Here is a 13,163-nt window from a genome sequence, read left to right as displayed (position 1 = left end):
TTGCAGTATTTTGCGTTAAAATATCTCTGATTAAAAGTGGTGATGGTTAGAATAAACTAAAACCTATTGATTGAGCATGGACATGAGTACATAAACACATTAAAATATATATGCCACATCATAAGATACTAAGAAATATAGCACATTAAACACATTAAAACATAGTAACATATATTTTAAAAACGTCTATTAAAATTTGAGTTCATGTTGCGTTGCATTCATTCTTCAATCCTCTTGTAGTTCTTGTGTTGATTGAATTGTATTAGGTGAATATCGAGAATGCTGTATGGCTGATGTACTTTGTATTGGTATGTTATAAGAACTCTTGTCATTAAAATTTGAAAGTTGAATACTGTACAATTCAACTGTTGATGTAGTCAGGTAATATTTATATATACAGCAAGATAGGGTTTAATTTTAGAGCAGTTGGTGGTGACACTTCTCACACAGATGTTTCGAAAAAACAAAAAGCTCTTTCAATAATGGTTCTTTCTCCATAGTCAAAAAAGATCCGACACAGCAAATCCAACGTCTCCTAAAACAAACTTTAAAAAACACATCATTCCTTTTTAAAGAACAAGAAAAAACGAGATTAATCAATATGAACCCCGGTTTGCCTACCGCTAAAGCTCTCCCCAAAATCCATAAGACCGGCGTCCTCATACGCCCCATCATCAACTATAGACCTAGCCCATTATACAAATTGGCCCAATTCATACAAAAATTTATTAGTAAAAACTATAAATTTCAGTCGAAAAAATCCGTAAAATACACCATTGAACTAATCGAAAAACTGAATAAATTTGAAATACAACCATTTCACACCCTTCACTCATTCGACATTAATAACATGTATCCCAGCATCAACACCAAAAGACTGTTTCCCATAATACCAAAAAGCCTAAAAACGTATAGCGGGCTAAGTAAACTAGAGATCCAAGACTTCATGCAGGTCCTAAAACTCGTAATACACAACAACTATTTCGCATTTAACAAATGTATTTACCAACAAGATGGACTGGCTATGGGGTCGCCGGCTTCAGGAATTTTGGCTGAAATTTACATAGATTTCCTAGAAGACACTGCAATTAATACCAATAACATGTTCTCAAATATACACTTCTGGTCTAGATATGTCTATGACACTCTGGTTATTCTAGATGATAGAACGGTTAATGCAGCTACCACCCTTAGTAACTTAAACAAGATATATTCTAATATAAAATTCACATTAGAATCCGAGTCCAATAACTCAATCAACTTTTTAGATCTTACAATTAAGAGACTTCCTTTTTCTTTAGAATACAATATCTACAGAAAACCAACCCAAACAGCGACTACTATCAGAAAAGACTCCACAAATCCACACGCACATAAATGCGCCACTTACTATAGTATGGTAGACCGTGCACTAAAAATACCGTTATCCAAGGAAAACCTAAAGAAGGAATTGAACACCATTCGTGCCATTGATAAATTCAACGGATACAACACCTCATTCATAGAACGTATCATTAACAAATGTAAACATAGACTAAAGACAACATTAGCCAAAGAAAGACCTAACCTTGCCCTATTCGCCACCTTCACCTTTAACGAAAAGATACACAGTGTAACTAACGTTTTCAAGAAACACAATATTAAAATTTCGTACAGAACCAGCAATAGAAACATAGATATAGTTCACAATTCCAAATCAATAAACAGATCCGATATTTACGCAAAGTCAGGTGTTTACCGTTTTCAATGCAATAACTGTTTTTCCTCATACATCGGACAGACCGGGCGTAGCTTCAAAGTCAGATACTTAGAACACGTCAATGCCATCAGATATAATAGATTTTCTGCAATAGGCCAACACATACATGATTTAAAACATAATTTTACTACCATAGAACAAGACCTAGAAATTCTCAAAAACATAAATAAAGGCCCTTTACTCGACGTTACGGAGAACTGTTTCATTCACCTAGACCAATTTTTTAATCCTAACTTAAAACTTAACGAAATTTAAGAAAAATCCAATATCCTTTCTGACTTCCTAATCGAAGTCTTTAGAGGTATAAAAACCACGGGAGGAAAATCGATCTTTCACGCTATCCACAGCACTCTTTTACGTCCCACACCACTACCACTCCGCCCTCCTGATCCGCCTTAAACTCCGCCTCCCTGCCCTTCTCCTCTCCCCTTCCCCCTCCCCCCACCCCTTTCCACCCCTCTCATTCTACCTTCGTTCCTCAGTCACACCCATCTCACTTGTCCACAACTCTCCTCACACCACACACACAGCACGCTGAACAAGGTGAGTGTCATATCCTATCATCCTTGGCCACGACTCCATTTAGAGTTCCATTTCACTAACTTAGTTTTTCTTTTCTTTCTTTTAACATTCACCACCCTTGTTGAGCTGAGATTAATTAGAAGATCAACCTTATTCAATCGCTTAACATCAGGTGTCCCGGCCTTGACTAAATCTTCTTGATGGTTTTGCCAACCTCATATAACATCGGACCTGGACTTATGTGTCTTAATTGAACAGCAACAGAAGAGTGGACAATTTTACTACATCGTTTTACTACATCGTTTTATTATCACATTCAGACTTTTATGTTCAAAGCATCAGACCAATTTTATGCACAATACTCACTCATCAAACTACGACGCTTTTATGTGTCAAATCATATCATCATATTTTACTCATTCTCTTCTATCCTTTAAGGAGAAAAGCAGTCCATCATTTGTATTTAGCCATGCAAGATTCTTTTATGCAATATTTGTGATATGTACTTTGCCCATTTGTGTTTTTTGTAGCTGATGATGACGCAATAAGCGGCGAGATTGGTTCTAATAATAGAATAAATAATATGTTATGAACATCTTATACAGCAGGTTTTGTATTGAAAAGGTTGAACCTTCCCTAATTCTATTTGTGAATCTCAGTTCAATACGGGAAAATGAAGTTTTTAACCTATTGGATGTGGTTGGCTTGTGGGGGCGGATGGGGAGGGAGTTCGGTTTCTTACAATGGGAGGGGTTCTGAAAGATAATAATTTTAAATTGTTTATAATGTTTATGGTTTAGTGACTGCAACAATTTTGGTAAAATACGTATAATGGGTTTTGACATCAATAATATCATAAAGGTTTGAAGTTTTGTTGTAATATTGGTCTAAAAATATATAGATGTTTTGTAATTCGTACATTAATTTCCCTTTACCTACTTTTTCAATAATAGTGAGGTCTTGATCTATAGTAGTCAAATGATGACCTGCTTCTTTCATGTGAGAGCTCATAGCTGAAAATTTGTTGTGTTTGGAGGTATTATAATGTTCTAAGTATCTAGTGTGAATGCTGCGGCCTGTCTGTCCAATGTACAAGATGTCACATTGAGTACAAGTGAGTCTGTAAATGCCTGAACCTGAGTAAATGTTATTATTTGAATGGACTGTGTTTTGATTGAAAAATAACCTTGGATGGTGTTATTTGTTCTAAAGGCTATGTAAGTGTTTTGGTTTTTTAGGGGGTTCGAAACCTGGTAAATGCCTGGATTGTTGTAAGTGAAAGTAATGAAATTGGATTTTTTGTGTCTGTCAGGGATGAGGTTTGTTGTTAATTTTAGCTTTATCTTATTGATTAAATGGTTAATTGTTCCTGGTTTATACCCATTAATTTTTGCCAAATCTTTTATGTAGTTGAGTTAATCTTTTAGGTTCTTAGATGATAGAGGGATTTTTAAGGCTCTGTAAATTAAACTATGGAAGGTAGCTAGTTTATGGCGTTTTGGATGTAATGAAGTATTTTTTATTGTTATTGTGGTGTAGTTTAGATTTCTATAAATTTGGAAGTCAAAGTTATCACTATTACGTGTTACTGTGACATCTAGGAAGTTTAAGGATCTATCGATTTTATCTTCCTTGGTAAATTTTATATTTTTGTCTAGGTTGTTGAGGAAATTTAAAATATTATCACGGTTATTGAGCTCTTGATTAATAATTACGAAAGTGTCATCAAAAATCAAAATCAAAATCTCTTTATTTGCAAATGAGGTGTCTACCTCGGTGGCAAATGGTACACTAAAATACATTATTGTCAAGCACTAAATTTTAAATTAACAACAGACGAAGAAAATTTTCCTAGAATACAAGATTATGCAATTTACACTAATAATTTGTTCTATGAAACACACACATCATCCTTAATAAATTTATATTGTTTACAAAATTCTACTTATAATATCTTACAAACATAGTCAACTCATATACAGTATGTGGAATTACTTCTAATAATAATATACAACTGGTATAAGATTAAAATTAACATTGAATTTATTTACATATTTGTATTTTACCCATTTTGGACCCTAAGTAGCATAACAACCTGCTGCGTCTTAACCTGAGCCCCTTTTGCCAACACTTTTCAGAGTCCCTGAAGGGCCTTCACAGCTACCGTAGCGGTCCCAGGGCCCTCGAAGTCCCCACTGTATTTCACCCCTACAGACAGTCCCCTACTTGGGCTGTCCAAACTCCATAGACCAGGGGATGGAATTAGTTTAATCACACACATTTCTTATTTACAATATCCTGCACTGGTCGAATGCCCTCTAACATTTCATTTATTTTCTCTGTTGTTGTTTATTCTCTTCTTGAATATCTGTACAGATTTTGGAAAAGGATCAAACACTACCCCTGGTAATCTGTTCCACTCCTTCACGCCCTTCCCAATGAATGAAAATTTACTCCAATCGCTTCTGCTAAAATTCCTTCTAATTTTGTACTTGTGGTCAGTTCTACCAATATAATTATTTTCCAACTGTAGCCTCTCACGGATATCTCTCCATGCTTCTTCTCCTGTATAGGCTCTATATATTCCTATAAGTCTAGTTTTCTCCCTTCTCATACTTAAAGGTTCCCAACCAAGTTCCTTTAACATTTCTGATACACTACTCTTTCTCCGGAAATCCCCTGTAAAAAACCTTGCTGCTTTCCTCTGCACACCATCTAGTTCTTTTATTAGGTATTCTTGGTGAGGATCCCAAACACTGTTTGCATATTCCAATAATGGACAAACCATACTTAAGTAACTTTTTTCTTTTAATTCTTTGTTGCATCCTTTAAGTAGCCTCATTATGACATGTAACGATCTGTATGCTTTCCCAACAATGTCATCAACATGACCCTTCCAGTGCAAATTACTTTCAAATCTCACACCTAAGTATTCGCACTTGCCATCTTTACGGATAACTACCTCATCCAAAGTATATTCAAATTCAGTTTTAAAGCTCCTGTTTGTAAATGATGTAACAGTTGATTTGCCTCCATTAATCTTCATATTATTTTCTTCAACCCATTCCTGGATACTCTCAAGGTCCCTTTGTAATTCTGAGCAATCCTAAATGTTATTTATTTCCCTATAAACAATTATGTCATCTGCATACAATCTAATTTTCGATGTTATATTGTTCCCTAAATCATTTATATATATTAAGAAAAGTAACGGACCGATTATACTACCCTGTGCAATTCCCTTCCAAACTTTCTCTTCCTGTGATATATTATTTCCTACTTTGACTTTCTGAACACTTGAATTTAGAAATGTTCTTATCCAACGTATAACCCTTACGTCCAGTCCTATTCCCTCCAATTTCTTTAATAATATTCCATGTTCCACTCTATCAAAGGCTTTGCAAAGATCTATGGCTATGCAATCTAACTGGCCTCCTGAATCCAACTGATCTGATATGTCCTGCTGAAATCCCACCAGTTGTGCCTCGCAAGAAAATTTCTTTCTAAATCCATACTGGCTCATCATGAACCAATTTTTATCATCACATATCCCTCTGATGTACTTTGCTATTAAACTCTCCAGTATTTTACAAACTATACTGGTCAGGCTGATTGGTCTGTAGTTCTCTGGTTTCCTTTTGTCACCCTTTCTTTATAAATTGGTATTATTATAGATTCCTTCCATTCCTTTGGTATTACACTATTTTTTATGACATAGTCAAAGAGAACTTTTAAATATAGCACTATATACCACCCCATCGTCTTTAATACCTCCCCAGTAATTTGATCACTTCCTGCTGCTTTTCCTTGTTGAAGCAGTTGGATTTCTCTGAAAATATCTTCATTTGTGAATGAAAAGATTCTTGTTTCCCTATGTGTCTCTCCCTCTCTATCTTCTGTTATGGTTTCCAAGTCCTGACAAACTTCTATTGAATCTCTGAATTCCCTACTGAAGAGGTTTGCTTTCTCAGTATCTGTTAAATAGTGTTCACCCCCTTCTCCCACCATTGTAGGAATTCGGATTCCTTTTCCTTTTTGATTCCTAATATATGAATACAGCTTTTTCCATTTCCCTTTGTGGTCATTACACTCTTGAAGAATGCCATTCATATAATTATCTTTTGCTTCCTTTTTTACTCTATTCAGTTCCCTCATTAGCTGTTTTCTAGTTTCTCTATTCTCCCTACCCTCTTTGATTTTCCTGTTTACTATTCTACATTTTCTTTCTAATTTTCTTATTTCACTTGTATAATAAACAGGGTCTGAGGTCATTTTACCCTTCTTAACAGGTACAAATCTCTTCTCTCCTTCCCAAATGATTCCTTTAAATTTAGCCCAAAGTGTATCCACATTATTCCCTTCACTTATCCAACAACTGAATTGTGATTTAAGGTAAGTCCCAAATTCATCAACTTTAGTTTTTCTGTATAATTTATTGTCTTTTGTGAGCCTCTTATTAAGCATTTTTGGTACAAGTCCTACATCCATTATTACAGCCTTATGGTCACCTATTCCTTCAATTACCTCAGTTTTATCAACAATTTCCCATGGTTTAACCAAGAATACATCTAGTAAATTATTGAGACGAGTCGATTCTTGTACTACTTGTGTAAATCCTCCCTCCCAAATTAACTTATTTGCCAGTTTCTGTTCATGGGCTTCACTTGCAGCTCCATTCCATTCAACTTCAGGCAAGTTTAGGTCTCTCCCTATTATTACCATATCATTATTATTGTTTTTATGAGTATAATCTATTATTTTCTCAAATATTTCCATGTCTCTTTCCTCTCTTCCAGGCCTGTATGTTCCTATAATTCCCACCTCCTTCATATTATCACAAACTAATTTTTTCCCTAATATTTCATCCCGTTCATCGGTAAACCATTCATGTGAACAATAAGTTTCCTTCACCAGATTAAACACCCCCACCCCCTCCCTTTTTATTTCCTCGATCTCTACGATAGACTGTGTACCCTTCTGGAAATACTTCTCTATTACCCACCCCTTCTCTCAACCATGATTCTACTCCTATCACCACATCAGTCTCATAAGATTCCATCAATGTACCGAATTTTAATTGTTTATTTACTACACTCTGACAGTTTACCAAGAGCAATTTCAGACCTCCTTTCTCCCTAAAACTTGACTGTTGCAATTGGGTAACGTTTGACTCACGAGTTGAGAACGTCTCTGGAACCCAGATCCTTGTACATATATCTTGATTTAAGGGTCTGGGTTTTCTGGCAAGTTTCCCTGTATGTGCCAGTTTAGTGGTATGGGTTTTCTTAAGTACAGATTAGTTTGCAAATCTCTGTTGATAATTGTAGCAATGTGTCTACAGAGATTTGCTTTTCCATTACCATTCAGATGTAACCCATGCCTAGTGAACATTTGCCTGCCAAGACCTAAAGTATCTACTACATAGACATTTCTAAAACTCTTACATAATCTCTTGATTTTTATATTTACATCATGTGCAGCTTTGTTCACACATGAGTCCTCTAAAAGGTCATACCTGGGTGCCACATTAACCACAATTACTTTTGAATCAGGTAGTTTCGAAATCTTACCTCTGAGAGTCATAATTAGTTCCTCACCTTCATTTGCAGCAATGTCATTTGTAGCACTAACAATTACCACATAATTGTCCTTCTGTAACACAGGATCACAACTTGAAAGGACGTCTTCAGTTTTGGCTCCTGGTTTTATTAGCCCTAAAACCTCAGTTTCCGGATTCTGCAGCTCATCCTTGATGCCTTCTGCCATACCCCGCCCTTGACTGTCTGCGTAGAGATGAATCTTTGGCGATCTTGACTTCCGGTAGGTTTTCTTCTTCTGTAGCTTACCTCCACTGGATTTAAAATTATTTGGAAAACTTGGTATGTCTTCTTCTGGAACTTGCTGAAGTAACTGAAATCTATTTTGGCACTGCAAAGAGTTTTTTCCCGGTTTTAATTTGTACGTAGTTTCTCCCAAATGTTTAACATTAGGCCTAAAATGGCTACGCGTCACTTCCGTCCACGGCGATCTTTCTTCTCCAATGTCTTCTTTATCTTCCAGTTTCTTTATTCTGTCCTTTAAGCTTTCATTTTCATGTTTCAGAGCTTATAAATCTTCTTGTAGCACTCCTAAAATCTTAATTATAATTTCGTATGTCTCTCTTTCTTGTTGTTCTGCCTCACTTTTGGTTTGTTTACACTCGGGGCACAGCAACTCACTTTCTTCAATATCAGTCCTATTTACAATATTTGCACAACGAAAATGGTACCATTCATCACACTTACGACACAGAATCCCATTTTTAACTACTCTTCTGCATCTGCCACATTTTTCACTGCATCTTACACCATTATCTACTACGGATATCACAGACTCACACACAGTAGTCGCCATCTTACTTCCAGCACCATCTATGTATCTGCGCCAAAGGCTGAGACCTTTTATATTTGTTGATATTTTATGATGTTGTAAGGAATCTAGGTATATGTCGGCTAAGATGCCAGATAAGGGGTCTCCCATAGTCAGACTATCCTGATGGTAAATTTTACCATTAAAAGTAAAATAATTATTCTTTAACACAAAATTTAGGATTCTTAAGAAAACTTCTATTTCAAGCTTGCTAAGTTTACTATGTTTACTGAGTTTGTCTTTGATGATATTTACTGTTTCTTTGGTTGATACATTAGAGTACATGTTAGTAATCTCAAAAGAGCATATAATGTGATTGAGTGGTAAGGATAATGTTTTTAAATATCACAGAATTCTACTGAATTCTTTAAAGGGAATTACTTTAAAATGTAATGATTTTGAGAAATTTATGGATATATTTGGATGTTTTGTAAGTTGGGCTGTTTCTACAATTGATGATTGGACATATGGGAGTATTTTTTTTAATGCAATTTTGGTCATGCTCTGGCTGTGGGAGTAATGGGGTTCATAAGGATTAGATTTTGTTGTTCTTGCTCATTGATTAAAAATGTAGCATTTTTAATAGTGTTTTTAAATTTGGCTGGATTCTTATTGTGGGGTCTGTTTTGCCTATTCTGTATTTAGCACTTGGAAAAACCTCCTGTTTTTTAATATAATCTTTTTTATTTAATAAAACCATAGTTCCTCCTTTATCAGCTTTATATACTATTATAGTATGTTGTCAATATTTATTTTGTTTTTATATCCTTAATATATTTAGTGTTGTTGAAATCAGTATTTTTATTTAATCCTTCCGTTAATGTTGATAGTTTCTTATTTACATTGTATCTAGTGTCGTTTTGTAATTCCAAAGGGAGTTCGGAAATATTGGCTTCAGTCTCTGCTATGGCCGTGATGATATCACTTTCTTTTTGTATACTAGGCCAGTTATGTTTTGATCCCTTGTTTAAGAGTTTCATTTCCTTTTTTGAGAAAATTGCATTAGTTAAGTTATTGCTGGTGTGTTGCTGAGAGAAGGAATTCTAGTTTCAGTGCACTTATTTAAATCACTACTGATCTGCATTTAGGACAGTTGCCCAGGTGGCAGATTCCCTATCTGTTGTTTTCCTAGCATTTTCTTAAATGATTGCAAAGAAATTGGAAATTCATTGAACATCTCCCTTGGTAAGTTATTCCAATCTCTAACTCCCTTTCCTATAAACAAACATTTGCCCCGATTTGTCCTCTTGAATTCCAACTTTACCTTCATATTATTATCTTTCCTACTTTTAAAGACACCACCAAACTTATTCGTCTACTGATGTCCTCCCACGCCATCTCTCCGCTGACAGCTCGGAACATACAACTTAATCGAGCAGCTCATCTCCTTTCTCCCAAGCCTTCCCAGCCCAAACTTTGCAACAATTTTGTAACGCAACTCTTTTGTCGGAAATCGCCCAGAACCAATCGAGCTGCGTTTCTTTGGATTTTTTTCCAGTTCCTGAATCAAGTAATCCTGGTGAGGGTCCCATACACTGGAACCATACTCTAGCTGGGGTCTCACCAGAGACAAATATGCTCTCTCCTTTACATCCTTACTACAACCCCTAAATACCCTCATTACCATGTGCAGAGATCTGTGCCCTTTATTTACAATCGTATTTATGTGGTTACCCTAATGAAGATCTTTCCTTATATTAGTACCTAGGTATTTACAATGATCCCCAAAGGGAACCTTCACCCCATCAATGCAGTAATTAAAACTCAAAGGACTATTCCTATTTGTGAAACTCACAACCTGACTTTTATCCCCGTTTATCATCATACCATTGCATACTGTCCATCTCACAACATTATCAAGGTCATTTTGCAGTTGCTCACAATCTTGTAACTTATTCATTACTCTGTAAGAATAACCTCACAAAAAGCCTTATCTCTGATTCCACTTCTTTACACATATCATTGATATATATATATATATATATATATATATATATATATATATATAAGAAAACATAAACGTCCAATAATACTGCCTTGAGGAATTCCCCTCTTAATTATTACAGGGACACCTACTCTAATTCTCTGAGTTCTATTTTCTAGAAACAGAGCCACCCATTCAGTCACTGTTTTGTCAAGTCCAATTGCACTCATTTTTGCCAGTAGTCTCCCATGATCTACCCTATCAAATGCGTTAGACAGGTCAATTGCGATACAGTCCAACTGACCTCCTGAATCCAGGATATCTGCTATATCTTGCTGGAATCCTACAAGTTGGGCTTCAGTGGAATAACCTTTCCTAAACCCAAACTGCCTTCTATCGAACCAGTTATTGATTTTGCAAACACGTTTTATATAATCAGCTTATATAATAAGCTTACATACAATGCACGTCAAACTGACTGGCCTGTAATTTTCTGCTTTATGTCTGTCACCCTTTCCTTTATATACAGGGGGTACTATTGCAACTCTCTGTGCATTTGATAAAGTTCCTTCATGCAAACAATAATCAAACAAGTACTTCAGATATGGTACTATATCCCCATCCATTGTCTTTAGTATATCCCCAGAAACCTTATCAATTTCAGCTGCTTTTCTAGTTTTCAACTTTTGTATCTTACTGTAAATGTCATTGCTGTCATAGGTAAATTTTAATACTTCTTTAGTATTAGTCACCTCCCCTATCTGGACATTACCCTTGTAACCAACAATCTTTTTTTGGAGACTATGATTGATTTTCTTTTAAAAGGGGGAGTTTTTTATCTAAATGTAATTGCTTCTCTCTTAGAATATCGTTTAGCTTGTAATCTACATGTAATTAAAAAGAATTCCAATCTACAGAGGATATATATCCTCCTTTATGATGGCAACTAAACAAATATCTTATTAAAGTTCTTATGACTTTATTTAAAATTAGCATAACTTCCATCACTTTGGAGTACTAATGACCATTATTTACAATATTATTATAAACTATTAGATGTTAAGGGATAGTCTTAACATCTGACTCAGGGCCCTGACCTAACTTAAGAGTATTTAATGGCTGAAGATGCTTGCGATGTCAAGCGAAACATGTCCCATATTAAACAATATGGTATGTAATAATTGTATCCTAATTATACAGACTGTATTGTATTGAACTGTATTGTATTTAAACTATTTTAAATTTTAATATAAGTGGTATGTTCCAAGCTGTCAGTGGAGAGGTGGCGTGGAATAACATTAGTAGACAAAAAGCTTGAGTGGTATCTTTAAAAGTAGGAAAGATCACAATATGAAGATAAAGTTGGAATTCAAGAGGACAAATTGGGGCAAATGTTTGTTTGTTGATAGGAACGGGAGTTAGGGATTGGAATAACTTACCAAGGGAGATGTTCAATAAATTTCCAATTTTTTTTGCAATCATTTAAGGAAAGGCTAGGAAAACAACAGATAGGGAATCTGTCACCATCTGACACCATGTATCCAATGCAAAATGAATTTCATAAAAGACACTCATTTCTCCAATTAGTTGCTTTACGTCGCACCGACACAGATAGGTCTTATGGCGACGATGGGACATGGAGGGCTAGGACTGGGAAGGAAGTGGCCGTGGCCTTAATGAAGGTACAGCCCCAGCATTTGCTGGTGTGAAAATGGGAAACCACGGAAAACCATTTTCGGGGCTGCCGACAGTGGGGTTCGAACCTACTATCTCCTGAATACTGGATACTGGCCGCACTTAAGCGACTGCAGCTATCGAGCTCGGTACACTCATTTCTAATTTCATGCAAAAGTGGAGGGCCTGTGTAGGGTTGCTAACTAATTGGTACCATATCAGAGCCATAAATATCAATGCTATTTTGATTATGGCCGGTAGCCAGTATTTTAATTTTAATTAGATATAATAAACAGGCTAAGGGAAATTTAGTGCTGTTTAATGTACAACAAAGAGTTGTATTTGTAAAGTCAAAACTGCACATAACTTTGTACTCAAAATTGATGGAGATTATGTTTATAAATAAATATGGCTACTATGTGAAAAATGATCTTATATTATTCAAGATAATACACTTAACAAGTGCTAAAAAGTGGGTCAAATACTTCAAAGAAAAGTATGCATCGCGTAACTCACCCCTGTAAAAGCAATTGTTCAACAAGATTTTGCTATCCGAGATAATAATGCCTTTCTTGAAGATCTATTCAGGTTCATAAACAATATATGCACAGATGACCAAAATCGTTTAGAATGTGTCATTAGTCAAAGTCGAACTGTGAACGAGAGAAAATTTAATAATTATTATTTGAAATTTTGTAGATTATCAACAAAGGAACTTCCCAAAAGAATTTTATATAATTCAAAGGATAAGTGTAAAATAAAAGAAGTAACTTCATTTTCTGAAATCTAACATCATATCATGTTCCACAGTGTTGTTGTGACAAATATAACAAGCATAAAGAGAACATAATGGTTAATGGAAACGGGCCTAGTAAT

General features: G+C 35.3%; 1 protein-coding gene across 1 annotated transcript in view; it reads right to left on the bottom strand.

Annotated features, from left to right (window-relative positions):
• The window catches only part of LOC136859330 (prolyl 4-hydroxylase subunit alpha-1-like), a 642,002-nt gene that overhangs the window by 171,135 nt on the left and 457,704 nt on the right, over positions 1 to 13,163 (bottom strand). The window contains exon 14 of the mRNA XM_068225777.1: positions 2,363 to 2,376. Within this exon, the coding sequence (XP_068081878.1) occupies positions 2,363 to 2,376 (14 nt within the window). The remainder of the gene's footprint in view (positions 1 to 2,362; positions 2,377 to 13,163) is intronic.

Source organism: Anabrus simplex, chromosome 1, assembly GCF_040414725.1.
Source record: "Anabrus simplex isolate iqAnaSimp1 chromosome 1, ASM4041472v1, whole genome shotgun sequence".
Classification (NCBI taxonomy): domain Eukaryota; kingdom Metazoa; phylum Arthropoda; class Insecta; order Orthoptera; family Tettigoniidae; genus Anabrus; species Anabrus simplex.
This window is presented reverse-complemented; position numbering and strand designations above follow the sequence as displayed.